Here is a 27,089-nt window from a genome sequence, read left to right as displayed (position 1 = left end):
AACGGGAGCGTGCTCCATCCACTCCATGCATTGACCTGGTATTGCAGTGCTTCCAGGACCGGTGCAAAAAAAAAAGCAGAAAAAAAAAAAGCTCCCCCCCAGCAGGGCAGCATTAGGAGGGGGGCTCTGCATGCATCCATTTCCACCAGCCCCCTTGGCAGTGCCCCAAGCACCCCAGGGTGCTGCAGTGCCAGCCGGCACCGGCCTGCGGGCGGGACTCAAGGATGGGAGGCGCCAGGCGCCTGCAGGGAGATGCCAGCTCTGCTCTCGCCCCGCCGGGCAGGAGCGGTGCCAGCCGGACTCTGGCTGGGCAGGCCCCCAGCATCGGGGATGAAGAGACTAACGGTGGCAAGCGGCTGCCGCCTCCACGTCCAAGGGGCTGCGCACTGCCACGTGCCCTGACCTGGTGCCCTGGCACCGCCGCCGCCCCCCGCAGGCAGAGGGGCTTCAGCCTCTCGCGCCAGCCCTGGACCTCACCGCCGGGAGCAACACAGACTCAGCACCGGCCTGGGCGAGAGCTGCCTTTGTTCCAGCTTGCACGAAACAAACAGCCTTGAAAGGGCAGAACCAGATTGATTTTATTTTTAAAAAATAAAAGACAGAGAACCAGCAGCTAGGATATCGAGACGGATGGAGCTGCCCACAGGAGCAGCTGGAAGGTTTGGGAGCCCCGTGCGCCCTCCAGGATTCGCAGCTTGGCGGGAGTTTGTCCCCAGCCGGCCCCGAACCCTCGCCGGACAGACATCACGGGCCTGGGATGGAGGCGGGGATGGGAGCACTAGAGCAGAGCACAGACGGGACGTGGTGCAGATGGGGCTTTTCACATCCGGCCACCAAACCCTCCCCGGGAAGGAGCCAGGACCTATCCCCCGGGTGACAGAGGATTGCAGAACTGATGCAAGCACATCCCCAGGACAACCCCGCCATGAGGCGAGTGCAGCTCAGCGCCCCGAGGGGGGGACGCAGACTGCCGGGAACATTGCATTCCCGCTGCCTGGGAGACACAAGAGCTGCATACGGGATGCACCTGTACATCACAGAGAAGCTGAGCCGAGTGTGTGAGACCTCCCCCCCGCCCACATGCCGAGGCTGCAGCAGGGAGGTGGGTGGCAGGGGCTGACCACTCATGCCATGGCCATTTATCTTTGCAAAAATGCAGAAGCCCCGTCCGTACTGCAAACTCTGCATGCCCGGAGCGGTCCGTGCTGCACGGTCCAGGAGAGCAGGCTGGAAATCCTCCCCCTCCCTGCAAGGCAGCCAGGCACGGAGGACTCGGCACAGAGCCCTCCGTGTGGCATGTGAGCCACATGGACATCAGGTCAGGAGACCACCAGCAGAAGGGCCAGGGCAGGGGGTGGTGCGCACCAGGCTGCTCAACATCTAGGGACAGGGACCAGCCCAGCTGCAAAAGCAAAGAGAGCAGGGGCTGCGATGCCCCGGGTAGTGCCAGGGCACGCAGAGGATAGGGGCTAGAGGGCTGCCCACAAATGTCCACGCTGGAGACCGGACGTGCTGGCGACAGGAGCTCCTCAGGGAGGGGAGACCTGGCGCGGCGACGACGGGCTCCCTCTCTCATGGTGGCTGCTGGGCAGAGCTGGGCGCACGAAGTGGGTCGGGTCTGTGCTTCGGGGGCTGCGGGACATGCCGTCTTCACTTGGTCTTCTGGGAGTCCAGGGCAAGGTTCACTGCTCCTCTGGATGCTGGGGGAAGGCAGAGACAAGCAGCACCCGACCCCAGTGTTAGAGCATCTCTTAGTACTGGATTAGCACCCCGAGCCCTTCCCCCTTCCTGCCCACCCCCACAAAAGGGAGGCCTGGTCTCCTGCGCATGAGGGCAAAGAGACACGCCCAAGGTCGCAAGGCAGGGCGGTGGCAGAGGATGCCGGCACTGCTCCAGCCGCCTGGCGCCACCTCCCTTCCGAGCTGGGAACCAGACCCAATTCTCAGCAAGCAGCAGCTTGCCATAACCAGTAGGCAACACTTGATCCAATACCCCGGGATTAGCTCCTTGGACACCCTGCTGCCCTGACAAGGCCGAGGGACGAGCTTTGCGCTGCCCTTGGGCAGGAGACCAAGTCCGGCGAGAGCCATGCCCAGGCCCAGTCGTACCCTGGTGGGCAGAGCCCAGCGTGCCGTGCGCATGCCGGCCAAGACAAGAACAGCGTTCCCACGTAATCCCCTTTAGAAGCAGCCGGAGGCCTCCTAATCCAGCACTAACACCGTGACCTGCTGCCTCAGCGGCTCGGGGGTTAGCGCCGGGCTTGGGAGCAGACCCCCTCCCCTCCAGGGAGCCAACGCCAGGGTTATGCTTTGCTGGACCCATCCCCAGGGGCTGGAGCAGGTCAGCGAGGCAGGGCTTCTGTCTTGGGACATCCAAGCGCAGGTTGGACCGGCAGCCAGAGGGCAGCAGGCTGGACTCAGTGGCTTTCCAAGGTCCCTGCCAGCCCCATCCCTCCTCCACGTCCCTTGGGGCTTCTGCAGGACCCATTCACATGAACCGTCTACCCGCCGCCCAGTCCCCAAGCAGTTCTCCTCCAGCTCCACAACACTCATCACGCTCTCAGCTGTATCCACTAGATGTGCAGTGAGCCCACCGGGCGCTGCCAGGACGGATGCCAGAGAAAGGCCCTTCTGGCACCAGGCTGGGGGGCTATTGCAGCACAGGAAGGGGGAGGCAATATCACCCAAGCCTGGCTGAATAGTGCAGGGAGCCCCGGGCTGCTGTTCTAGCCGCACTTGCAACGGGCTAGGAGGAGACACCCCGGGGCCGGCGTTTCCGGCTCCCCTGCTCGGGTGTGGGTTTCCCTTGGGCAATGGATTTCCGTTCAGATGGGGAAATGGGCCCCCAGAGGCATCCTGTGGCCAGCTCCTACCCCGCACCCAGCAGCTCGTGAAAGGGAGGAGAAGGGGAAGAGCCTGGCCTGGCCCCAAGAGCTAGAATAGGGCACTCGACTCCCCTCCCTGGGACCGGCCATCATGCAGACGGACGCTGCCCTGGCTCACGCACCCCGTACACGTCTCTGGCATCATAGCACAGAGACCCCAGCCACAAAGTGTGGGTCTGCTGCATGGCATGGAGCAGCTCCACCAGCCATGGAGGCGCTGGGGCTTGGATGCATGGACAGGACCCCGGGGAGTAAGGGGCCACAGAGAACGGAGACATCCCACCCCACCCCCAAGGCACGTGTGGACAGGCAGGGGCTTTGCGGGGCTCTTAGCAATGGGGGATCCGACTACAGAGGGCGGTTCTAGACTACAGGCCTCTGCTACGGGAGACTAGGCAGGTGCGCGCTATGCTCCACCAGTGAAGGAAGAGAAATGGCCAGTTAGCATGACCGCGGGGGAGAGGACGTCCCCCAGCACCCTCTGGGAGGTGCCCCAGGACCCTCTCCTGTGCATCTTACCCTCGAGTTCTCCCTGAGCATGTCTACACATGCAATTCATGCTACTGTGCAGTAAAGCCACGTAAATTTACTGCACAGTAGACTAATTTACTGCACAGCAAGTGCCTGCACGTGCATATGGTGACGCTTCACTGCGCAGCAGACCAACCTACTGCGCAGTAAAGCATCTTGTGTAGACACAGCCACTGAAATAGGACCTCAGGGGTGATGCACAGTGCCAGCAAGAGTGCTCCCTCAGCCCACAGTACAGGGAGCACATGCTTCCCTGACCTTAAGGCTTTTCCCCCATAGCGCACTTAATCCCAAAAGAAGCTGTCAAGCTGAGTCCCAAGTAGGGTGGGCGGATCTGACCACAGCCCGGTCACCGCTGACCTTCAGCTGGATTTGAACCAGTCACCAAAGCAGCTCTGCAACAACTCAGCCAGCCCCTGAGCTCTCTGCCGTCGCACAGGGCCTAGCCTGCCACAATCCAGAGGATCTTTTGCTAAGAACCTGCTTGGATGCTTCGATGCAGGGGATGCCAGGCTGCGACCCAGACACCGCTAGGAAAAGGCACTCGAGTCCCTGGCAGCCGGCGGGGAAGCAGGGGTGGAGGCAGTCATGCTCAACGGGCCCTCGCTTCCTTCAGCCTGGCCCTTTGCTGGGGGAGAGGGATGGACCGTGGGGGTTACATACAGACAGGCTGAGCTGGGGCTGAGGCGCCGGCTCAGACGTCAGCTGGGCTCTGCTGCGGACCAGAGTCCGGAGGACTGGACGGAGTGGCACAAGAGAGGAGAAGAGGCAAGAGATTATGAAGAGGCCCCGGTGCCACAGAGGAACCAGGCAGGCTCCAGCCAGATGCGGCACAGGGGGAGGCAGAGACGTAACATCTGTCCGAGGACAAGGAGCTCCCCCCGCCACGCGCGCACAGGTCCTGCTCCCAGCCCAGGGCACGGGAGGTTTCTAAATCTAGAGCTGCTCTACGTCACACCCCAGCTGGGCAGGGCGCTGCACATGGCCACGCTGGCGCAAGCCGCCCGCCGCCCTGGCCCTGGCCGCAGGCCTGGGGATAGGCGAGCGAGACCCGCACGGGGCACGGTACCTTCCGTGGCGATGGTGGAGGCTGCGTCGAGGGCCCTGCCACTCAGGCTGCTGATCACGCTGTCCACGGTCCGGTGGTGCTTCAGGAAGCAGGGCCGGATGACCCGCTGGTACAGCATCTGTGAGCCGTTCCAGGAGACGGGAGCCATGCACCAGAGCAGGAACAGGCACTGCGGGCAGAGGGCGTGCTCAGGCCATGCTGGACAGGGCTGGAAAGCCCTCGCTCGCCGGCCGTGAGCAGCGTGGACATGGCCTGCAGGGAGGCGTTTGGCCTGTCCGGCTGGATAAAGGACAGAAGCACCGAGCAGCCCTTTCTGGGCATGGGACCATAGCGCGCACCCAACAAGGGGCGGTTGCATCTCCAGAGACAGCTGGCCACTTCTCTTCTGGCACGGCTCTGCTCCGAGGAGACCAGGGCCAACACGGAGAGCTTGCACGCTTCTCACCCCAGGGCTGGGATTCAACTTGCTGGAGCTACTGGCATCTCAGCTGACTTGGTTTGAGCACCCAGGTGCCAAGAAGGGAGAGGACCTCATACTGGAGTCATCTCCGCTAGGGATTGGGACACTTAGAGCTATGGAAAAACCATCTCCAAGTCGAGACCCAGTGGCTCCATCCCCATCTCCATGCTCCCAGGGCCATTTCCCCTCCTACAAGCCCTGCCGCACCTCCCCGCGTTACCTTTCCAAAGTAGTAAAACGGTAACCAGTAGAGGAAGACGTCGGAGAAGAACTCGGCCACGCTGAAGACGCCGTACACCACCCAGTACGTCAGCCACTTGGTGTCATCCTCCTTGCTGGAGCTCTCGATAGCTTTGATGCTGGGGGCACAGAGATGCTGTTGCATCTCCCACCTGACAGGGCTGGCGGAGGGGCATGCTAGAGCCATTTCAAGGCTTGCTAGGGTCTTTGGGCACGCGTCGCGGGTGCCCGCTTGAATGCCCACTGCCCAAAGGACATTGCTCCAAGGGGAAGGGGCTGGAGACAAAGCCCGCACCCACCCTGGGGCCAAACCCAGTGGAGCCCTGCGTTTGTGCTTGGCACAGCCCTGCAGGGAAGCGCCCCCGGATCCCCAGCATTTAGCATTTGATTCTGCCGGGCCACCATCACTAGCGCAGGGTTTCTCCGGCTCTCGGGCAAATACACCCGCCCAGCTACTCCTCCCACTGTGCGCAGCTGCAGCTGGGCCTCCACGTAGGGCCCTGTGGGGTCCCCCTCGAAGCCCCCAGCAAGGAGACCTGCCCTCTCCTTGGGCAGAAAGCAAAGGCACCGAGGCTGGAACGAGGGCGCTTCCGGCAGGGCACTTACGAGACGTAGGCAGGGTAGGCGAAGCCGATGAGGTTGCAGAGCAGCGAGGCGCCATAGCCAAACACAAGGTAGAGCCCCACGAAGGTGATGGAGCCTGCCAAGAGAGGGGACAGTCACGCACGGCCTGGGCAGGAAGGGCACCGGGGTGGGGGGTGCTTCAGGGAAGAGACACCGATGACATCCGGACCGGGAGATGTGCAGGGACCCGCATGGATGGCCGTGCCATGTCGTCTGGTCATGACAAAAGGCCGTTTTTGGCTCGGGTCCCTTCCCATCCTTGGCTTTTCTAAGTCAGCACACCCCCCCCAATCAGCCTGGCTCTGGCTCAGCCAGGGAGCTTGGAGACCCACCTCCCCTCCGTCACTGGAGATTAGCTCCAACGCCCTGAGCGGGGCAGCGAGAGCCATCACCTGCTCACTCCAATCGTCACAGCTCGGGAGCGTTTCTGGCCACCGTCTCACCGTGCAACGAGGCATGAGAGTTTCCCCGCCTGGGGGTGGCGCCTCTTCTGCAGGGCTGGCCAGCATCAAGCCAAGATACTCCAAGAGCCTCCCCTGGACGGGGCTGGCTTGCTAGGTTGCCACACGCAGACAGTGTCACCGAGCGCAAGACTGGAAGATGCTCGGATGCTATGAAAACCCTGCCTGGGGGCGGAGAGCTCAGTCAGTCCCCAAGATCATTTTCAAGCATCCTTTTAATCGCCTCCTTGCCAGGACTTGCTGCAATCTCCTTCCCCGTGGCAGCAAGCCTGGTCTTGTCATACAGAGATAAGTCCCTGGCATGAACCTTTGATCCTGGAGTTGCCCTCCCTTTGCCTGGGCTGGGCAGGGATTGTTGCCGGGTTTCCGGGGGTAAAGTTTGGCCAGGAGGACTCTGGACCGGCACAGGGGAGTCCTCTAGGTTCACTAGACATGTCCAACATCAGGCAAAGCAGGGATGGAGGCAGTGCCCGGCATCCCACACCAATCCCTCCCAGGATGCTCCTTGCAGCTGGCGAGAGGGCAGCTCGCCTGCCAGCTCTTCGTTTAGCCTCTGCCACCAGTGATGCCAGGCACCAGGAGCCCAGGGGTCCCTTGGGGCCAGCTCTCAGCCTGCTGCCCCCCAACAGCAGAAGGAGACCGACTGCCGGCAGAGGGGCGCGGGGGGTAGGAAAGGCCACGTCCATCCTCCCCCAGCAGCTGTCAGAAGCTGCCGCTGCAACCTCAGCTCTTCAGAAGGAGCGCTGCGGACGCCTTCACCCCGGTGACCCAGCACGCAGGCCACGGCGCACGTGCAGGTGGAGAGGCTGCAGGATCTGGGCAGCGATGATCCCCAGGGCGGGATAACCACCACGGCCCCGGCCCTCCCAGCTGCTCCAACACCGGCCTGCGCAAACGCCCCAGACGATGCGCTGGACTCAGCCAGGGAAGACCATGCCGGTCACTCAGCTATGTCCCCACACCGACTCCACCCCGTGGGTGTACGCGGCTGGAAGGCCTGGGCTCGGGAGCACGCAGCCTTGCATGCCCCGCAGGGGAGCAGGCATGATTGCCACCGACAAGGAAGAGGTTTTTGGGAGACATTAGCAAGAAAGAGAGCCGAGATGCGCCCTTGCCGCTAATGAGCCCCAGACTGGCCTGTTACTCGAAGGGGAAGCGTGCCCCTGGCTGGCTTCGACGTGCCAGGGGATCCACCGCGGCTTTCAGACTTCTGCATCTGAACAAGCGGGTGCCGCTGGTCTTCTGGCGGGAATGAGGGAGGGCCATAAGACAAGGCCGGCGGCTGCGCTGCCCCCACTCTAGGCCAGGGCCTGGGGCTGGCAGGTCAGGAGGCACGGCCAGGCAGACAGGACGGTCACGGCACGGAGCAGCCAAAGGGCAGCCGCTCAGCGCCCGAGCTCAACTGCTGCTGCGGGGCGCATGCTCCAACCCTGGGGCTCCCACATCCTTGCCAAGCGCACCCATCCCCACTACTGCCTGGGCACGAGCTTGCCCAGGACAGGTTCATTAACCCCCCCAGCCCTTGCAGTGAAATCCTGTCTTAGCATTAAGCTGCATACGTGCAGGCTGAGCTGCCTCGGACCACAAGCAAAGCGCCAGCGCCAGCGTCACGCCTCCCCGGAGGGTTCAAGGAGACACCCGGGGGAGGGCGCACGTGGGGGTTCGTTATCTCTGCAATCCCGGCAGCAGAGGGGCAAGGTTCAGGGCCAAGCTCTCGGTGCCAACCACAGCCCCAGCCTGGCTGTTCACGACTCCGTCACAGACGGGCATCTGACGGGTTGCCAATGATATGCAAGCCAGAGGCTGCGTCTATTAACAGGACACAAGAAATCAGCCAAGCAACAGCCCCCAACGCAGCTGGCTGGAGACAGCGCTCCATTAGCTAGTCACAGGAGGAAGCCGACCTGCCCTTGGGCCCAGAGAAACCCGCACCACAAGCACACGGTGCCCTGATATGCTCCTCCTAGCCTCTGGACTGTGAGGGATTTGAAAAGGCACAGGAAAGCTTCAGGGCTTAGCTCCGTCTTGCTTCAAGATTAGACCGAAACCTTCCCCTGGGAGGGGCACGGGGCACTGCTTCCAGTTGCCCTCCAGCATGTCTGGTGCTGGCCGCAGTCAGGGTCAAGACAGATCTGTCCTGCATCCAGCAACTCCCACGTGAACACCCCTGAATCAGAGGGAGAGCCGCGAGAGCAACCGTCTCCCTGCCCAGAGCTTGCCATGCTGAGACGACAGCTCTCCCCTGCAAAGGCTTCACCCAGCACCAGCCTGGATTTTCTGAGACGGGTTTCAAATGGATTTAATGGGCACAGGGAAAGGACTGCGCAAGGTGCTAGCTTTTCTTGCAAGGTGCATACCCCAGTCGGCTTAAGCTCCAACCCTGGAGCAAGTCCAGAGGAAAGAATAAAAAAGCGAGCAGCCAGGTGAGGTTACACCTGTGCATGTGCAGAGCTTGGATTTCTTTCCTCCTTGCAGATCTCCAGGACCTGGTTTCGAGCAGCCAGGGAAGCAGCCCACACAGCTCAACCCCGTGCTGCAGCTTTACCTGCTCTTCCAGTCCTGCTCCTGTCCCCAGGTAGACATGATCGTTTGCCGCAATGCTCCTTCCAGCTGGAAAGCCAGGCAGCTGCAGGGCCCTGCCCAGTGCGAAGCCCTGCTGTGGGCAGCAAGGCCTCTGCCTGCCCCATGCACACAGGGCATGGATTTCTCCCACCCCGTTGGAAAGCATCAGTGAGACACCAAGAACCCCCCTGGGAAGCAGATAGATCGGCGTGGGTAACACCATCCTGCACCCAGCTCCTTCCAATTCAGGGCCTGGGACTGGATCTGAATCCTGGACTCAAAGACTAACACCATGCTTAATGCAGACAACTCTTGTTTAGGGAGAGCAGGGTGGGAAGGGGAAAAAAGGACAAAGTTGAGAAAGATCCGACTGGTAACGATCTAAGAGCAGTCCACTAGCAGCCAGGAACATCATTATTTAGTCTGGAGAAGAGAAGACCGAGGCGGGGGATTGAACAGGAGCCTTCACCTCCCTGCAGGGAGGCTGCAAAGAGGATGGAGCTGGGCTGGTATCAGTGGGGGCAGATGGCAGGACAAGGAGCAATGGGCTCAAGCTGCAGCAAGGGAAGTTGAGGTTGGGTATTAGGAAAGTCTCATGAGGAGGGTGGTGAAGCACTGGGACAGGTTACCCAGAGAGGTGGTGGACTCTCCATCCTTGGAGGTGTTTAATAGACAAAGCCCTGGCTGGGATGATGTAGTTGGGGCTGGTCCTGCTTGGAGCAGGGGGCTGGACTAGATGCAACCTCCTGAGGTCCCTTCCAGCCCTCCTTTTCTATGACTCCATCCCCCAGCAACAGCTGCAAGGCAGGGGCTCAGCTGCTTTTGTAATATTCCTCTTCCCGCGAGCAGTGTGGTGCCCTGCCCAGCACGGCACAGGACCGACCTGCGGGCAGAGACAAAGGCGCTTGCCACGGAGCACGCCAGATGCTCTCCGTGGTCCAGGGACCTCAGTGTTAAGATAAAATGAGCATTTGCATAGAAGCTCGGGAAAGAGACCCTCACGCTTGGTGTGCGGAGGCCGACTTAAATGCTGTTAAGTGTGAACGTTCGGGAGAAGCAGGTGGCAGCACGCCCGCATTGTTTGCCAGCAGCTTGCTGGAAAGGAGCAGGAGCGGGGAAAGGACACTGCACTTTGCACAGCAGCTTCCCCAGGTGCTACACGCAGCGGTTAACAGCCAGGAAAGGCGCAGGTAGAAGTGAAACAAGGAAGCACAGCATGGCACAGGATTGCAACAACAGCTCAGAGCAAAAGTGGCCCGTGGCAGGGGCTTTACCGGCATAAAATAGCTCAGCCTTGATTCTGGCCAACCTCTAGGCCAAGCCCCGAGCGGCAAGAGGCTCCAGCCCCCTGGACTAGCACGTCCGCTGGGGCAGAAGGCAGGACAGAGCAGAGGGAAGCCAGCTGAACTGGCAATGAGCAATTTAATTATCCCCTTTCCTTTAACCAAACCTGTCCCAGGGGCTGGAAGGGGAAAATTGTGAGCGATCGCTTGTGGGCTTGTTCGATTCCCACGGGCGGCTGTAATCTGCTGCCCATGCACAGCCCCCCTGACATAAGCCAAGTCACGAGCAGTGCAACCCTGGCCTCGCCACTGCTCTGCCAGACAGCCATGGGCACTTCACTGCGCCCCCATGCCGCAGGTTCCCCAGAAGAGAGCCTCTTGCATAGGGTGCGGGCGCGGAAAGCCACCGAGCGAGATCCAGGGATCCTAACAGCCGCAAAGCCCCGGCTGGAGTTGTTAGCCCGCGGGCGGGAGCGCTGGGGAGCTCAGGCCCCTGCAGCTGGGCAGGGAGGTGGGAGCCGGGGGGAGCCCAGAAGCAAACGGCCCCATCGGGCGGGCTGCCATCTGCCCCTGGAAAGGCAAGCGCTTGCACGGGAGCCTGCGGGGGAAGCAAGCCCAAGCAAGCCGGGCGGCGAGCAGCGCAGCCCGCTCCCACGCGCGCCCGGGGGGTGGGGGGGGGGGCCCACCTGCGGCCAGGTAGGTGCGCTTCACGCCGGTCTTGGCCTCCAGCCGGCCCAGCAGGTCGGTGAGCGCGCTCGGCCGCTCCAGGAAGCTCTGGAAGCGCTGCTGCAGCGAGCCCATGGCCGCCGCCCCGAGCCCGCAGCCGCCGCCGCCGCCGCCGCCGGAGCCGGAGCCGGAGCCGCCCGCGGCGCCGCCCCCCCCGGGCGGCCAATGCGGGAGCGGCGGGCGGGCGCGCGCACCTGCACACGCACACACGCACAGGCACGCCCACGCACCCGGCCCGGGCTCACCGGCCCCCGTCACGCGCACGTGCGAGCCGGGTTAACCTCCCGCCTCGCAACTCCGCCGCAAAGCCTCCTGGGAGCGGGGGCGCCCCGCCGGGCCGCGTGGGCGTCGCCATGACGACCCCGGGTGCGAACACGTGCGCCCGCGCCGCGGCAGAGGGGCTCGAGGCGCGCGGGGGTGAAGGGCCGCCGGGCGGGGCCGGGGCCGGGGCATGGCGGGGGCGGCCCCGCACCTCCTCCTCCTCCTCCTGCTGCTGCTGCTGCTGGCGCTGCCCCGCGCCGCGCCCCGCGTCTACCTGAGCAGCTGGGCCGCCAGGGTGCCCGGGGGCGCCGCCGCGGCCCGCCTGCTGGCCCGCAAGCACGGCCTGCTCTTCCTGGGGCAGGTGAGGGCCGCCCCGAAGCGCTGCTCGGCTCCCCGCCCCACCCGCGGAGCCGCTCCCCGGGCGGCTTTAGCCTGCCTTCGCGCGCGTGGGCAGCAAGGAGGGAGGGCCTGCCCACCGGCTACACGCAGCCCGAAGCCTGCCTCCCCAGGTGGCAGACCTCCGGCTGAGCTCGCCTCTGCCTTGCCCTCCCCGCGCGGCGGGCAGGTGGATGAGAGAACTGCCCCGGGTCCATCTCGTCGGGGCCCAGGGTCACCTGCGGGGAGAGCGAATGCTGGACGGGGGAGTGAGCCCCAGGACCGGGGCTGGTCTTATCCCCCCTTTGATTTCATAGACATCAGGGCTGGAAGGGACCTCGGGAGATCATCGAGTCCAGCCCCCCGCCCAAAGGGCAGGAAGTCAGCTGGGGTCACAGGATCCCAGCAAGATAAGCATCCAATTTACCCCTTTGTTCCTCTCCCACTTGCAGCCTCTAGCATTTGAGGCCTGCAAGTCCCAAGTCAGGGCAGCAGCTGCATCTCTAATGCGCTTCCAGCAGCATGTGATGGCCATTACAGATGAACCTCTGGGCCACGAGAGCAATGCCCCACGCCGGGCTAATTAGGAGGTCCTGATGCAGCCCGATGCATTTGGCTCTCGACAACGGGTTCTTTCTCCCCCACAAACCCATCATCTTACTCTGCCATTTTGCTTCCATTACTCCCCTCCTTTTCTCTAACGAATCTTTGTCTAAGAAGCCTTTACCAGGAGACGGTTTTTATTTGGCAGTTCAGCATCACCGTCCTGCTGCAACACAAGTTAATGGCTTTAAGTGGTCTCCAGCATCCCCAGTGTCTACCGGCATTGACAGGAGATGCTTTTTACAGTTCATGTATCTTTAAAAAGAGGATCCATATAACGAGGCCGTAATGAAATAATCCGAGCGTCTGGCACCAAATCTGCACTAATGCTGTCGCTAGAGGATTAGCGGCAAAGGAGAGGGCTGAGATGTATTGTAAAGAGAGCTACATCGCCTTCTCGTTCTGAATGGCCCGCAGGTGCTTCCCTAGCATGTGCCACAACTCAATCGGGATCCAGTTCGCCCTCTCCGGCTATGTAATCAGGTCTGCAGCTGCCACCAGAGTCACTCACCTCTCCTATTCTCACCGTTGTACCAAGGCAAGCCGTGCCACCAACAGACCTCCCACCTTTCCTGGGATTTTTCAATCGCCAGACACAAATGTGGAATGAAAAGGGAATTGTGCACTCCTGCCTTTGCTCTCTTGTTCGTGTTAACGGAGATCTGGCTGGCCGGGAGCTTGCGGCCTCAGAGCGTGCCAGTTGGTGCACAGGACTATTGCTATGTAGGCCCTGACAAGCTTATTATTGGAGGCAGCTTGGGATTGTCACCTTTGTTCAGAGATTTATTAAGCCTTATTCCTGCAGGTCATCGAAGGGGAGCCCTATTACCATTTAAAGCACCGAGGCCTGGTGCAGAAATCCCTGAACAGACACTGGGGCTGGCACGTGCGTCTGAAAAGGGAGCCCAAGGTGAATAAAATCTCACTTCTTGCTAGGCTGGTGGGGGCCAAGCTTTTGGTAGCCCTGCCCCATCCCCAGCTTCTGCGGATCCGCTTTCCCTGCCTGCTCTGCTTTCTGCTCCCTGCCCTGCCTGCCACTGTGCCGCTTGTCCGCTCCCCGGTCCACTGCATACCACACACACAGGCTGCCCGTGCCACTTGTGCGCGTGCCTCCGGTTGGCCACCCTTGTGCTAGGCTATTTGCTCATGGCCTTTTGCCTAGCCTACAGGCCCTAAAACGTCAGCCGGGAGGTCCTGCCTGCAGCACACAGCTTGTGGTGGAGGTTCAGCCTGGCCCCTTTCCTCCCACCCGGGTCAGAGCTGCCCAGTTATGCCTGTGCGTGCTACCATGCAGGCACAGTTTGGACGGCATTGCTAGGCTGGCAAGCCAACGCATGTAACCATCAGCCAAGGGGAGCCAGAAGGGATGGTGCAGTATGACCCCGTCCCTCGCACGGGGGTGGGGAAGCGCTCTCCTTTCAGCGTGCCTGGGGGTCAGACCTGATGCACGAGGACAGAGCAAACTGCCCGTTTCCCAAGAATCGGTCTCCTAAAGGCAACGCTTGGATGCATTTGCTGCGGATGCCCTGGCTTCTTTGATGCCTTGTCCTTCAAAAGGCCAGCAGACCTAATTGGGAGAGGAAGTGATGGGCAGTCCTTTTCTGCGGGCCGAGGCGTGCGGGCTCTTACAGTTCTTTTACGTGGATCCTGGAAACGCAGCCTCCGGGTATACACCAGCTCTTCCACCGAGCACATAAAGCATGTGGTAAATACGTGGTGAGGGATGGCATCTGCCGTGGAGGAACGTGCAGATTTGGCGATAAGGGCTGACTGCTTCTGTCTTAGGTGCGCTGGTTTGAGCAGCAGACGCTGAAGAGGCGAGCAAGAAGGACGGTCACGGTGGTGCCAACAGATCCCTGGTTTCATCAGCAGTGGTACATGGTAAGGCTTTGCCCTCCCTGCTCCCTCCCCTGCCCCAGCCCCTTCCGGCTCTGCCGCCGTGGTCGGAGGAAGCACGTGCTAGTGGTGAGAGTGGGCTACGGGGCGCCAGGGCTCCTGGTTTCCATCCTCCACTCTGCTTCTGGCTGGATGTGGGGCTCCCTGTTCTCCCCAGCTCTCAAATCGCAATGCCAGCCAGAAGCAGCTGCTTCGAGGAGCCGAGAAGGCTGGCCTCATAGATCCGCCTGGCTCTCGTTGCAGAATAATGATGTGAGTCCAGACCTGAACATCCTCGCGGCCTGGAGCAAAGGCTACACGGGTGCGGGGGTGGTGGTCTCCATCCTGGATGACGGCATCGAAAAGGACCACCCTGACCTCTCTGCTAACTACGTAAGAGCAGCCTGGTGCCGCCGGTGCCTTTCACGGCTGGGTGGTTTGGGATCCAGCGGCGGCCAGCTCTTCCTTTACCAGGGCAGAGACTGGGAGCTGGAACTGGTCAGGGCCCCATGTCCTTGTCGTGGCGGGGAGCCCTTACTGGCCCTTCCAGTCAGGAGACCGAGTCTCTTCCCACCGAACCCTCCCAGCAGGGAAGGGGGTGATCGTGTCCTGGCCCTTTTCAAAGGCGACACAGCGAGAGTCGATTAAAGGAAGCTGCAAAACCAGTAAACACCAGATCCCTCCACGTGCACATGTCTCCCCAGGCACGAGGGGTGTGGGGCAGTGGTTAAAGCACTGGGCTGGGCCTCCAGTGACCTGGCTTCAGTCCCTGACTGCCACAGCTCTGCTAGGCAGGTCTTATTAGTGCCTCAGTTTCCCCATCAGTGAAATGGGGGCTATGACCCTGACCTCTTTTGTCAAGCACCTCGGGAGGCAATGCTGAAGAGTGCTGGTTGAGAACTGGGAGTGTCTGTCACACCTGGGCTAAACAGAGCAGCACCCGTTTAACCAGTGTGGGGATTTTTTTTTTTATATATATATTTTTTACACAAAAGCCTATGCAATTTTTGGTCTTCAGGACACACAGCGGCTTTAGCATTCAAGCTAAGCTGCAGTGACCCAATACAGTAATCTGCAAAGTTGCAAGGCTTCAATTAAACCCTGTTTGTCAAACCGATGTGCTGTTCAGCCCTGTGCAAGGCATTGCAGACAAGGCCTCGGCGCCCCGGTTGGATTGTAAGAGCCAAGTGCTCATCTGCGTATTGCTAGGACGGCAAGACCCAGAGGACTCCACTTAGGGGAAGAAGCCGAAAATTTATGGCTCAAGGCTCTGCTTTCCTGCCTTCAAAGCCAGGGGTATGGTTTTCCATGTGCAGGCAGAGGCTGCAGAAACGATCTCTGTAAAGAGCTGCCGAAGTCTGGAGCGCCGCCTGGAGAAAGATTTTTGTCTCTTTAATGGCTCTATTTTGGGCAAGGGTGTGTAGAGCAGTGATTCCCAAATGAGGATCGCAAAGTCCCCCAGATAAGCTCCGAGATTTCGGTAGTGATCCAGGACATCCAAACTGTTCCGACTTGCTGGGGGCTTCCCAGCTCCTTTCCAACGGCGGGGTTGGTGGTTTTCCGAAACGCGAATGAAAACGTGGAGCTGATGTTTTCCCGGGGGCCCTTGAGCCTAGCGAGGTAGCGAAGCACGGTGTAGAGAGAGCGCGGCGCACAGGGTAGTGCCGACGGGCTTCTCACCCCGGCGCTGCCTTTTGCTGCAGGATCCCTTCGCAAGTTATGACTTCAACGCTAATGACCCCGACCCGCAGCCGCGTTACAACAGCTGGGATGAGAACCGGTGAGTGCTCCGGCCGTGCCGCTGCGACACCTGGCCTCCTCGCACATCTCTGTGGGTCAAGCTAAGCTCTTGGGTCTGTCTCCTGAGGCTGGCTAGGAGGCTGCACTGGGGGCGGGAGAGGTGGAAAGAATTTGCTCCCTTTGCAATGATGGAGTCACGTTGGGGTTGTGACTGCATGCGTACTCCCTTCCCAGGGGGTCCTCTCTGGTATCGTTCAGGAGGGTCCTGATCCTGCTTTAAGCAAGACTGGGCCACAAAACAGGCTGGGCGGGCGCTGTGTGCCTTGAAAGGCCTCGGCCCACAAGCCCAGTTGTGCCGGAGCAGGCGGCCCAGCGAGACCTCTCTCGACAGACTTGGGGGCCGAGGGCCCCGGGTCCCACAGCCTCCGCAGAGGGCCGTGGGGTGAGGGAAGCAGTGGGGTCCGTTGTCTAAGCTGACGCGAGGACGAGTGACCCCGAGACGCCGGAGAACAGCTGTTGCCTCCTTGAGTTGTGCTGAAGCGAGAGGCATCCCGAGCGCGGTGGCAGTCTCCTGGCTCTCCCCGACAGGCACGGGACGCGCTGCGCCGGAGAGGTGGCGGCCCTGGCCAACAACGGGATCTGCGGCGCAGGCGTCGCCCACAACGCGCGGATCGGAGGTGAGCAGCCAGAGCCGGGCTTCTTGGGATGCGGGGAGGGTCCAGGAGGCAGCCCAAGAGTTGGCCCGACTGGCCTGCGTGGGCTTGGGCTTCGGGGCCCTTGCATCTCCCTGCCGGCCGCCGAGGGGAGGAGCGGCAGGTGCTCGACTCCGTGGGAAGTCTGTTCCCGCCTAGCAAATGCAGCATCCCTGCAAGCCGGCCCTGCTCGAGCGACTGCCTGTGGGTGGAGGCCGAGGCCGCGAGAGGGCACTGGAGTAGCAGCATCCCTTCTGGGGCCGCGGGAGCTGCGTTTCATCAGGAGCCACGCTGCACGGTGCCATCCTGGCAGGCTGAGGACCCGTGGGCCCGGCCCTTGCGGCCACGTGGCTCCGTGCTTCTTAAGGGCAAACACGGTTCGGAGGCAGCGACCTGCCTGGTTTAGCGCCTGGGAGATTGGTACGGGGGCTTGAGCTCTGCTACCAGCGAGGAGGCACTTCTGGAGGCTCTGCCACAAGCAGGCTGCCGTGATGGGGCTGTTTTCAGGGCTCCTGCCCCAAATCCTCATGGGGGAGTGCAAAGCTTTTGTTGCGAACCCGTAGCGGGGCGGCACCGATGAGCCCGGTGTCCTTCCAGGCGTGAGGATGCTGGACGGCCCCATCACGGACATCGTGGAGGCCCAGTCCCTGAGCCTGCGGCCCCAACACATCCACATCTACAGTGCCAGCTGGGGCCCGGAGGATGACGGCAAGACCGTGGACGGGCCAGGGGTGCTGGCCATGGAAGCCTTCTATAAGGGGATAGTGAACGTAAGCACGGCCTCGGGGCTGGGGCTGCAGGAGCCCGCGGGGAAGGCTGCCCCGTTGCAGCAAGGGGCGGGGGCAGCTCCGTGGAGGGAGTGACCCCCCCACACCACGAGCGACCCACCTGCCCCCCTCCCACCAGGGCCGGGGTGGCCTGGGCTCTGTGTTCGTCTGGGCCTCGGGCAACGGCGGCCTGCACTACGACAACTGCAACTGCGACGGCTACACCAACAGCATCTACACGCTGTCTGTGGGCAGCGCCACCGAGAACGGCAGGGTGCCCTGGTACAGCGAGGCCTGCGCCTCCACCCTCACCGCCACGTACAGCAGCGGTGCCCGGCAGGACCGGCAGATCGTGAGCCCCTTGCCCCTCCTCCTCCTCGCCCCTCTGCCGCAGCCTGGCGCCCGGGGCGTCTCTGCACCCCCGCGCCCGCCCACCGCCCTGACCCGCCTCCGCCTCCGCAGGTGACCACGGACCTGCGCCACCGCTGCACCGACAGGCACACGGGCACCTCGGCCTCCGCGCCGCTCGCGGCCGGGATGATCGCGCTCGCGCTGGAAGCCAAGTGAGTGGCCAGATGCAAAGTGCTTGCATGCCCCTGTTAATTGAAACTCTGCCATGCAGCGGGGTCCCTTTGCTGGTTTGTCTGCTGAGGCAGCTGAGGACCGCGCGCTGGAGACCAGGCGTAGACCGCCCCCTCCCCCCCTTTTCCCTAGCCCTGCTCTGACCTGGCGGGACATGCAGCACCTGGCGGTGAGAGCCTCCCGCCCAGCCCACCTGCAAGCCGACGACTGGGCCGTGAACGGTGTTGGGCGCAAAGGTGAGGGTCGGACGCGGCCTTTTGGAGCTGCAAGCCATGGGCACGGGGTTGGGTCGTCAGCCGCCCAGGACCCGGGGTCCTCTCCACTCCTGCTCCAGCCAGCTGGACGCCTGCTTAGCCTCTCGGGCTTGCTGTGACAGGCAGGTGGCACTGGGGGGATTTGTTGGACACCTCCTCCTCCACAGATCGGGGAGCAATAGGCCCGTGTGAGTTAAGCAGTCCGATGCCAAAGATTTTCCTGGGCTCTCCCCCTGAGCGACCATCTCTCTCTTCCCAGTGAGCCACCACTATGGCTACGGGCTGCTGGATGCCGGCGCGCTGGTGGACCTGGCCAAGAAGTGGCCCGTGACTCGGCCTCAGAGGAGGTGCTCGGTCAAGGTCGTCTACTCGCCCCTGTAAGAGCTGCGGCCGGCTGGACTCTGGCCTCGAGCCACACGCTGCTGGGGGGAAGGCCTGGAAGAAAGTCTGTCCGTGCACGGAGCAGGATGGGGAGTGGCTGGGGAAAGCCTGCTTAGGGCTGGGGCGGGTAGCGGGGTCCCGAGCGTGGCACCACCAAGCTACAGCCCTTCGGGAGATGAGGCTGGGGCTGATTTCCTGGTGCCGTTCCCTTTAGCGACCCAGCGCCCCTCGAGCCAGTCCCCACCTCGTTCAGAAACCTGCCTCCTCTCCAAAACCACCGTCCCAGCGACTTACCTTGGGGGGCTGCCCTGTCGGTTCCCATTCCCCCTACACTCCTGCCTTCACCCTGTGCTTGCTTTGGTCCCAAACCAAAGCACACGAGAAGCCCGAGTTGCAGCCTCCCTGGTCCCCAGTAACTCGCCCTAGGGCGCGCCCGGCCCCCTGCATGGGGAGCAGGGACGGGACGGGTTGGGTCTGGACCTCCCTGTCCTGTCTCCCGGCAGAAAGATCGGCTCGAAACTCTCCGTCAGCAAGAACGTCTCCAGCTGCACCGGGAAGGCCAAGCACATTCGCTCCCTGGAGCACGTCCAGGTCCGGCTTTCCCTGAGCTACAGCCGGCGAGGGGACCTGGCGATCTCTCTGACCAGCCCCATGGCCACCAAGTCCACCCTGGTAGCCGTCAGGTGAGGAGAGAGCTGGGGGTGGGCTTCAACTCGGGGCGGAAGAGACGCCGAGTGGCACCAAATCCACAAGCCGAGGGAGGGCTGCTTGAATGCGCGTAGTGCCGCGAGGGGCGCAGGATCCGTGCTGAGCCCAGCACAGCTGCAGGTGGGTCCTGAGGCACCGGCTGAGCTGAGACCCCTCCAGCAGGGGTTGGGGTGGTGGGGAGGCATCTTCTCCAGAGCACATGCCTGATGCCGGTTTCTGAGGCCCAGCCTGGCATCTGCTGTGCCCAAATGCCCCAGGCCCTACGACACCAGCAGCCAGGGCTACACAGACTGGGCCTTCATGTCCACCCACTTCTGGGACGAGGACCCGCAGGGCACCTGGACGCTCTTGCTGGAGAACAAGGGCGATGCCTACAACACTGGTGAGCACCATCAGGCCGGGGCTGGCACCGAACTGTGGCTGGAGGTTGGGGAGGATGAGACAGCCAAGGCCACGTGGCCAAATGAGCCAGCCAGCAGGGATGCACTGGGCTCTTGAAAGCCCCGAAAGGGCTGGCCCCCGTGGCGATGACGCCCACTCCTTGCTCCTGCCACAACGTGCTTCTGGTGGTGTCTTGCTGGGACCCCCCAGTGCCGAGGGCCCCGGGCTCCCTGACCGCAGGGGCTCGGCCCCTTTCCCCCACAGGCTTCCTCACCAGCTTCGTGCTGCAGCTCTATGGGACAGAGGAGGACATGAGAGCCAGGCAGGTGGAGGCCGCCGTCGTGAGCAAGTGCACGCGGTACGATGCCCAGGGAGCCTGCACGGGTGAGTCCTCCCGCCAAGGCAGCTTGCCTTTAGGGGCTTACCCCCTGCGTGGCAGGCCAGCGAGGAGGTCCAAGGCAACACTGCTCCCGGGGGCCCGGTGCAGTCACCGAGTGGCTCTGGGTGCTGCGCCGCTCGCAATGCTGGGATCACCCCCACCCCAACCTGGGAGCGAGGCCTCTCTGCAAGAGCCCATTGAGACCCATCTCCAGCCGGCTTGAGCAGCTCCCAGACGTGCACAACTTGCATTGCACGCTGCGGGGGGGCTTCCTTGGACCCCCCATCCCGAGCTCCTCTCACCAGAAGTGCCAGGCATGGCAGTGAGAGGGGATGCACCCTCCTTCCCCTCCCAACCCTGCCGTTTCCCCACAGAGTGCAGCAGCCCCTTCTACGCCTTCCAGCGCCTGTGCCTCTCCTACTGCCCTCCCCGCTACTACACCCGCATCCGAAGATCCCTGGGCACTGCCCGCCCCGTCGGGGTCTGCACCAGCTGCCACCCATCCTGCTACACCTGCCAGGGGGACGGCGCCAGAAATTGCACGGCTTGCCCCCCCTTCTGCACCTATGATGAGCGCGCCCACACCTGTTCCTTGCCGACTTACCCCTCCCCACTGCCCGGTGGGGACGGAGGCACGTGGAGTGGGGGACAGCGTGCCATCCTGGTGCTGCTGGTGCTGCTTTGCGGGGGTCCCGTCCTTCTCACTCTCCTCTACGTTGCCTACCGCGTGGCGGCCCTTGCCCGGTCCAGGATGCAGCAGGTAGCGCCTTGCCCTCCAGACACGGCTGCTGACATGGAGCTGCCCAGGCAGGACTGCGCTAGCGGAGAGAACAGGACTCGGGACTGAAAGGAGCCCACGGAGCAGCAGGAGTCTTGGCCACCAGCATAAGGCAGAGCTGGCCCCCCTGCCCCCCGGCTGTGCCCTGTCTTCTTTTGATACTACCCCTCCCTGCAAAATAAATTTGTTCCCACTCGGAGCTGTCTGTCCTCAGCATCAGCCAGACCCCGGGCACATCTGTGCCCTGTAAGGCCAACATGGGTAGGACTGGTGGGGGGCTTTGCTCTCCTCTTCCCTGCCAGCACAGCCTTGCTTCCCCTGTCTCCCTTGTCCACCCGTGGCAGCACCAGCAGCAAAGACCTAAAGGGCTGAGACAGCTGTTCCCCCCACCCCATCCCTGCTGCATTGCACACACCTGGGGCCCTTGCAAAATGCAAGTGGGGACCGAGGGCCAAAAGCCTTGAGTTCCTCCCTGCCTGGCCCCACCAGCGCCTGCTGGGGGCAAGACACAGGCACCCCGTACCTGAGCCGTGCGAGGGTGGAAATGGCTTTTATCCTGCTTGGAGGGTCTCACCCCCATGGCTGGAGGTGGTGCCAGCTAACAGCGTGCAGGAGGCCAGGGGCCTGCGGCCCAGCACTCCCCGAACCCGGGCGGGAAGGGAAGGGGTTATAGGCAGCGATGCACCACTTGCCTTTGATTTGCGAGTGTGTCTGGCCCAGGTGTCACCTCAGGGTGGCAGGGGAAAAAAAAAACACCTGCCCTTTCCCCCGTGAATCCCCGTGCTCATGGGCTTCCTTTCCCCCTCTCCAGCCCCGTTGGTTTTCATGGTTAAAGCCCCCCGGCCCAGGGCCCGGCTGCCCAAGCGAGGGGGATTAGCAGGACACCGGACACCAGACACAATCTTCTCCCCACCTGGCTCCGGGGGGAAGTGAGACCTGCGCAGATCCAAGGCACTGCCCCACACCCTGGTGCTCAGACCAGCCTTGGCCAGGCACCCACGCCAGCTGTGCCACTGGCCCACAGCAGGGTACCAGGGTGGGGGGCTGGGATGCAGGAGTGGAAAGAGGAACGTCCCTTCCAAGCGTGTCTGTCGGGCACGCCCCTGGCATGAAGCGGCTGGTCTGCGCAGGTAGCTGCGGGCTGGGCATGATAGCAGGGCCCTCAAGGTCTCGAGTCAGAGGCTGCTCTGCTCACGGGGCTCTGCCCGGCACCACCAGGGGTGGGGGTGCTCGGGGGGGGCCTTCCCAGAAAGGGGGAAACTGAGGCAGAGCACAGAGGGAGGGCGCAGCGGCAGGGTTACGGCCATGCGGAGACAATGGTTTATTCTTTGAAATATAAAAAGTTAAAAGGAACAGTTGAAGCGGACAAGCCCTAAAGCCCAGCAGGGGCCCCCAGGCAGCCGGGAGGAATCCCTGCCCAGCCCAAGGCAGCTGCCTCCGACCCGAGGGCGTAGGCTGCAGGGAAAGGGCACCCGGCCCAGCTCCAGTTACTGCAGCACCGGGCGCGTCGAGGTTCAGGCCCCGGCCGGGTGTAGGGTTCGGACGGTGTCGGCAGGGTCAGACTGACCGCTGCCCACGTGCTCCAGTCCCACGGGGCAGAGGCAGCTCGAAGGCCCCACACCCACCCAGGCTCTCAGCAGCCCCTTCACTCCCAGCTCGGATTTCTTCACAGCCCCTTATCTCCTGCCAGGCCTCGCCCCAGCCCCGCTCCAGGCATGGCACCAGCCAACCCACCCCATGAGCAAGCCAAGACTGCTCTTAAAGGGATGGGGGGGGGGGGAAGGCAGACGTGCCTAGGGCCCCGGGCGCTGGGAGCTGGGACCTGCTGGGTGAAGACACACCCAGGCTGCAGGTGAGATGCTCCTCCAGCACAGAGACATGGGGCTGGGAAATGGGGGCCCCAGCCCAGGCCAGCTGCAGCGAGAGGCTTAACAAAAAGTCAAGGGGGCAGGTGTCAGGCCCAGCAGGAAGGTGTAGGGCACTGATGCTGGGCTCCTTTGCTAGCTGCTGGCATCAGTTTGGCTCTAGGTCTCCCCCGGCGGCAGGGGGCAGGGGAATGGCACTGCTCAGGGAAAGAGCAAGTCTTGGCTACTGCAGTAAACCCAACCAGCAGCCCCCAGCCACTGGCAGGCCCAGGACCAAGTGCCCTGAAGGCAGGGGCTGTTCCCAGCACCAGAAGACAGATGAGGCAGAGGGCAGGAGCTTGGTGTCATCTCCCGGAGCAGGGTACCCCACGACTAGGCTGCTTCAGAGATCCCTGGCTTGCAAAGCCAGAAGGAGAAGAGGCTGCAGGACTGCAGGCCCGTGCTTCCTCTGGAGCAAGGGCAGTGCCAGCGCCTGCCCAGCTGCAGCTCATAGGGGTTAGGGCAAGGCTTTGGCCAATGCACCTCCCGTGGGGCCCCGGGGTCAGCCTCAGTCCTCAGCCAGCAGCCTGCAGAGCCGGTACCTCCTCCGGATCTCGGGACGGACGTCACTCTATGGAGGAGAGGCCTACAGTTGTAAAAAAATCAAGCCCCTCGCTCCTGGGGGCAAGCATCCACCTGCATGGACCCACCTCCACAGTAGCTGCAGCCCCCACAGAGGAGTTCAGGTCAGCAGCAGCAGGTTGTTATCTTTCTGTGGCCCAGCCAGGCATGGGCCCAACCGGAGGGAGACCAGAGGGGTCGGTGCACTCTGCAGGCACCCAACTTAGGCATGTTTTCCTTGGGAGGAGGGGAGTGGAGGGGCAATAGTGTCCCTGCCAGGGGCGAAGGGGGCACACAGGGGCTGCTCCAGATCAGCGATGCTCCGAAGCGCAGAGGCAGGAAGGGGCACAAGAAGGGGCAGCCTCCCCACCCAGCACAGGGACTGCCCCCATCCTTACGGCCTGGCTCAACTTCTCCAGCACGGGGATGAGCCGCAGCAGCTCCTGGTCCTGGGGGTCCCCGTGCCAGCTGGGGATTGGGATCCTGTTGGAGACCTGGGGAGAGAGAGAAAGCACACCACCCACATGAGAACCAGCTGCTGCCCAGAGCAGAAGGGGCAGACCACTGGTGAGGGGAGCACCCCCTTTACTGGGCGGTGGGCCCTGGCAGGGCCTCTCGTCCCCAGCCCGATCTGACCTTCCCAAACAGAGGAGCCAGGCACGACTGACGGGACACTAGGTCACTGCCTCTCGGGGACCCCAGCTGGGGAAGGTTGATCTCAGGATCCCAGGCCTGCGGATCAAGGGCTCAGCTTCGCCCGGAGCATGAGTGACCCTGGAGAGCTCCCCTTGATCCCTCGGAAACTTGACCCAGGTCCCAGGTGGGGTCGACATGGCGCCACCCCAAAAAACTGTCCCCGAGAGCCTGGCCTGGTGCCCTCCCACAGGCCTGCAGGACACAGCTTTGCTGCCAGGTTGCACCCCAGAAGTGGGCACATTGCAGGAGGGTGGGATGGATTGGGCCACCCACCTCCACGGTGCCTGGCGTAGCAGGACCCTCGCCCCCTCTCCGAGCCCAGCATCCCCTACACCCCCACCCAGCAACACCAGTTACCTGGTAGGGGTAGGCCTGCAGGGAGTGGTCCAGAGCCACGGTCTTAGCCAGGTCCCTCCCCAGCACGGCGAGATCTTTGAGGTAGTGGCCCCGCACGCAGAGGCAGTCGTCCTGGTACAGCCGGTGTCTGCAAGGGAGAGGACCCAGGACCCACCAGATGTGGCAGAGGGGTCGGGTGGGGGCTCCCACCTGCCCTGCCCTGCCCTGCCCAGGACGGCACCTGATCAGCTTCTTCTGAGGGTCCAGGACCTCCAGGATGCGCTCTGTGTAGTCCAGCTTGGCCGTGGTGAAGATAAAGATCTCGGGGGGGGGGGGGGGGGAGGAGAAGAAACAGTCGCTGGGGGAAGGGCTGGGTGACCCCCAGATCCCATTGGGGTCTGGACACGCTCTGGCTGGGCCTCGGGTGGGGAAACTGAGGCCCAGCAACGAGCAACCTCGCAACACCAGGGGTGCGGCGCCCATGACAGCAGGGCCCAGAGCTCGGACCCCAGCAGACAGCCGAAGCAGTGGGGTACGGGCCCTGGCAACCCACTCCCAGGCTTCGGGTCTCGGCGCTGCAGCCGGGTCGGGGACAGGTACCTCGTAGGCCTTGAAGAGCGTCTCCAGGAACTCCTGCACGTGGGGGCGCAGCTTCATGTGCACCTGGGGGAAGCCAAGCACCGGAGCAGCCAGCCCCCACCCCCAGGACCCCCGCAGCAGGCAGCTCGTGCAACACTAACCCGGGGGATAGGGCAGGCGAGGGCGGCACCAACCTGGTAGCGGTCGCCCTGGAAGTCGGCAGGGAAGGTGCAGTCGGCATCCGGCAGGCGGTCGGGGATGAGCGAGCAGCAGACTAGCGTCCCCTCCTGCGAGCGGGTGCAGCCTCAGACGCCCCTGCAGCGAACACCCCTAGCAGTGCCCCGGGCGGGCGCTGGAGTTTACTCCCACCCCACTCACCAGCTCCAAGACCAGCGTGCTCTCGGGGGTGCTGCGGGTCTTGATGGGGACCTCCTTCCTTGGGGGCCGCGGGCTGGACGCGGAGGGCAGGTTTTTGGGGAAGCACCTGGGCGGGAGGGGAAGAGGAGGGCAGGGCTGGAGCCAAGCCGGGCGCGCAGCCCTGCCCCTGCGGGGAGCGGGCTCTGTACTCACAGGCCGGCGGCGTCAGGGTCGTTGGGCTGGGGTGGCAGCAGGCCCCCGAAGTAGAGCCCCTCGGAGGCAGGCGGGGCATGGGGGCTCGCAGGGCCTGCGGGGACAGGACGATGCTGGGGATGCACCAGCCTGGCACCTCCCAGGGCACAGGGGCAGTCCCAGGGGTGATGCCCAAGGGCCCAGCACCTCCCAAGCCCCTGCTCCCGCACCAGTGGAGGGCCCAGGGCCCTTGGCCATCAGTTGGGCTCTTACCGTCTGCTCTCCGGGGGCGAGGAGACGTGTTGTCCGGGCTGGATGGGTCCAGGTCGAAGTGCACCTGTGCCACGCGGCACTTGGCTGGCGTCACGGGCTCTGCGGGGGTCACGGGGAGTGCTCGTGGGGCCGTGGGAGCAGAGCTACCGGGGCACAACGGGCTAGCAGCCCTGCCCGGCCCCTACTCACCCCCAGCTCCTTCCTCCGGCGGGCCTGGGCCCCGGCTCCTGGCCCGCCATGGCGTGCTGGTCTTGGCGGCCGGTGGCTCCACATCCCCCAGGTCTGTGCCGCTCCCCCTGCGACGCTGCGGCCTCTTCACCCGGGGCGTGATCTTCCCCGAGCGCAGCAGCATGGCTCACGGGCGCTGCAGGGAGCACGCGGGGCTCGAGGCCCAGGGCTCCCCATGGGCCGCGCACCGCGGTGCCACCCCGTGCCAGGAGTGCTCCCAGCCAGCCAGCACCCGGGAAGCGGAGGGGTCGCCCCCGTGCCATGGGGAGAAGGGAGAGCCCTGGCTCTGGCTGTGGGAGGGCGGCCGCGCTGCAGCTGCCCAGGCCTGGGAAGGGGCACGTTGCTCTACTGCATGCACATCCACCCCCCCGCCCGCTGGCGTATCCGGGGCAGTGCCCAGCACCACGCTACAGTGCTGCAGCCACTGATCCAGGCCGAAGCGGGGGAGTCTTGCCCCCACTGTCCTGCCCCCCCGGGGGAGGGGAGGGGAGGCTCCGAGGACACAGCAAGAGCTTCAGCCGCTCCCCAGGCAGGGCGACAAGCCTCCTGCCACCCCTCGCCCCAGCCTGGGCAACCCACCTGCTCTAGGCGCCTGGGGAGAGGCAGCAGGCGCTCATGGCGGGGCAGGAAGCCAAGCCAAGCCGAGCCGCTGCCGGGAGCGCGCGGGCGAGGAGCCGGCGGCCCTGCCCGGCCGAGCCAGGTGCATTTAAAGGCAGAGCCGCCTGCTCCTGCAATCAGCCCGATGCCGCGCACCTGCGCCGCGGCCAGCCCCGCCCCGCCCCGCCCGGGGCACCCCAGGGTGGCAGTGTGCTTCGCCCACCCTTAGCCCTCTCGCAGCTCCCGGCCCCTCATTGCTGGCCCAGCCCCGGGGTTTACGGGCCCCGCCAAGGCGCTGCCCGAGCTCCGGGCTCTGTCCCGCAACGGCGCCGTCTGCGGCTCGCCCCCGGGCCCGTTGGTGCGCCCGGCCCGCTCTGGAGGCGCCTGGGATCCGGGGACGCTGTCGGTGGACCGGCTCCTGGCCGCCGCGGAGGCGGCGCTGGGCGCGGCAGGATGCCGGGGAGACGGTGCCCCGCTCGGCGGAGCCGCGCCGCAGGCAGCCAGCAGGGGCGCCCCAGTCCGCGCGCGAGGCAGCGGGAGCCGCCGGCCGGGCCCGGGCCGTGCACGCCCTGTCCGCGCCGTGCCTGGCGGCGCGTGTGCTTAGACCCCCTGGGCAGCCGGCCGAGCGGTCAGCAGGGTGGGAGGGGGCGAAGCGGGGCTGCCTGGTGCCGGCGGGGTCCCCGGGCTCCTGCGCCCCGCGGGCTGGAGGCGCCTCGCTAGCCCCCGCCGCCTGCGGGAGCCGGGATGCGA

At 63.8% G+C, this 27,089-nt stretch overlaps 3 protein-coding genes across 8 annotated transcripts; 1 reads left to right on the top strand and 2 right to left on the bottom strand.

Moving 5' to 3' along the window:
• Positions 1-553: 553 nt before the first annotated feature.
• Positions 554-11,152, bottom strand: REEP6 (receptor accessory protein 6). The gene is made up of 5 exons (XM_090027227.1): positions 10,801-11,152; positions 5,791-5,884; positions 5,165-5,303; positions 4,485-4,653; positions 554-1,700 (listed from the first exon to the last, which is right to left on the bottom strand). The coding sequence occupies exons 1-5, from the start codon at positions 10,913-10,915 to the stop codon at positions 1,651-1,653; spliced, it is 567 nt and encodes a 188-aa protein (XP_089883353.1). The 5' UTR covers positions 10,916-11,152; the 3' UTR covers positions 554-1,650.
• Positions 11,153-12,509: 1,357 nt separating this feature from the next.
• On the top strand, positions 12,510-20,805 carry PCSK4 (proprotein convertase subtilisin/kexin type 4). Its single transcript, XM_090027906.1, has 15 exons — positions 12,510-12,562; positions 13,637-13,784; positions 13,865-13,960; positions 14,219-14,347; positions 15,658-15,734; positions 16,283-16,371; positions 16,984-17,156; positions 17,293-17,505; positions 17,616-17,716; positions 17,868-17,971; positions 18,249-18,366; positions 18,874-19,053; positions 19,336-19,460; positions 19,724-19,843; positions 20,213-20,805. Exons 1-15 carry the CDS (start codon positions 12,510-12,512, stop codon positions 20,683-20,685), a joined length of 2,199 nt encoding a protein of 732 aa, XP_089884032.1. The 3' UTR covers positions 20,686-20,805.
• Positions 20,806-21,922: 1,117 nt separating this feature from the next.
• LOC149853125 (CTD small phosphatase-like protein 3) lies at positions 21,923-26,700 on the bottom strand. 6 transcript variants are annotated; one of them, XM_090027948.1, is made up of 10 exons: positions 26,563-26,700; positions 25,704-25,878; positions 25,515-25,613; positions 25,263-25,356; positions 25,071-25,176; positions 24,887-24,979; positions 24,355-24,776; positions 24,135-24,261; positions 23,480-23,575; positions 21,923-23,091 (listed from the first exon to the last, which is right to left on the bottom strand). In XM_090027948.1, the coding sequence occupies exons 2-10, from the start codon at positions 25,864-25,866 to the stop codon at positions 23,029-23,031; spliced, it is 1,263 nt and encodes a 420-aa protein (XP_089884074.1). In that variant the 5' UTR covers positions 25,867-25,878; positions 26,563-26,700; the 3' UTR covers positions 21,923-23,028. The 6 variants fall into 6 exon arrangements, with proteins under 6 accessions (XP_089884074.1, XP_089884073.1, XP_089884076.1 ...); XM_090027947.1 differs by lacking the exon at positions 26,563-26,700 and adding an exon at positions 26,322-26,428; XM_090027950.1 differs by lacking the exon at positions 26,563-26,700 and having other exon boundaries at positions 24,355-24,434; positions 24,714-24,776; positions 25,704-25,871.
• Positions 26,701-27,089: the final 389 nt, after the last annotated feature.

The sequence above is a fragment of the Crocodylus siamensis genome, chromosome 14, assembly GCF_052110815.1.
Source record: "Crocodylus siamensis isolate JL-2025a chromosome 14, ASM5211081v1, whole genome shotgun sequence".
Taxonomy (NCBI): Eukaryota; Metazoa; Chordata; order Crocodylia; family Crocodylidae; genus Crocodylus; species Crocodylus siamensis.
Note: the sequence above shows the minus strand (reverse complement) of the source record. Positions and strands in the feature narration are given on the sequence as shown.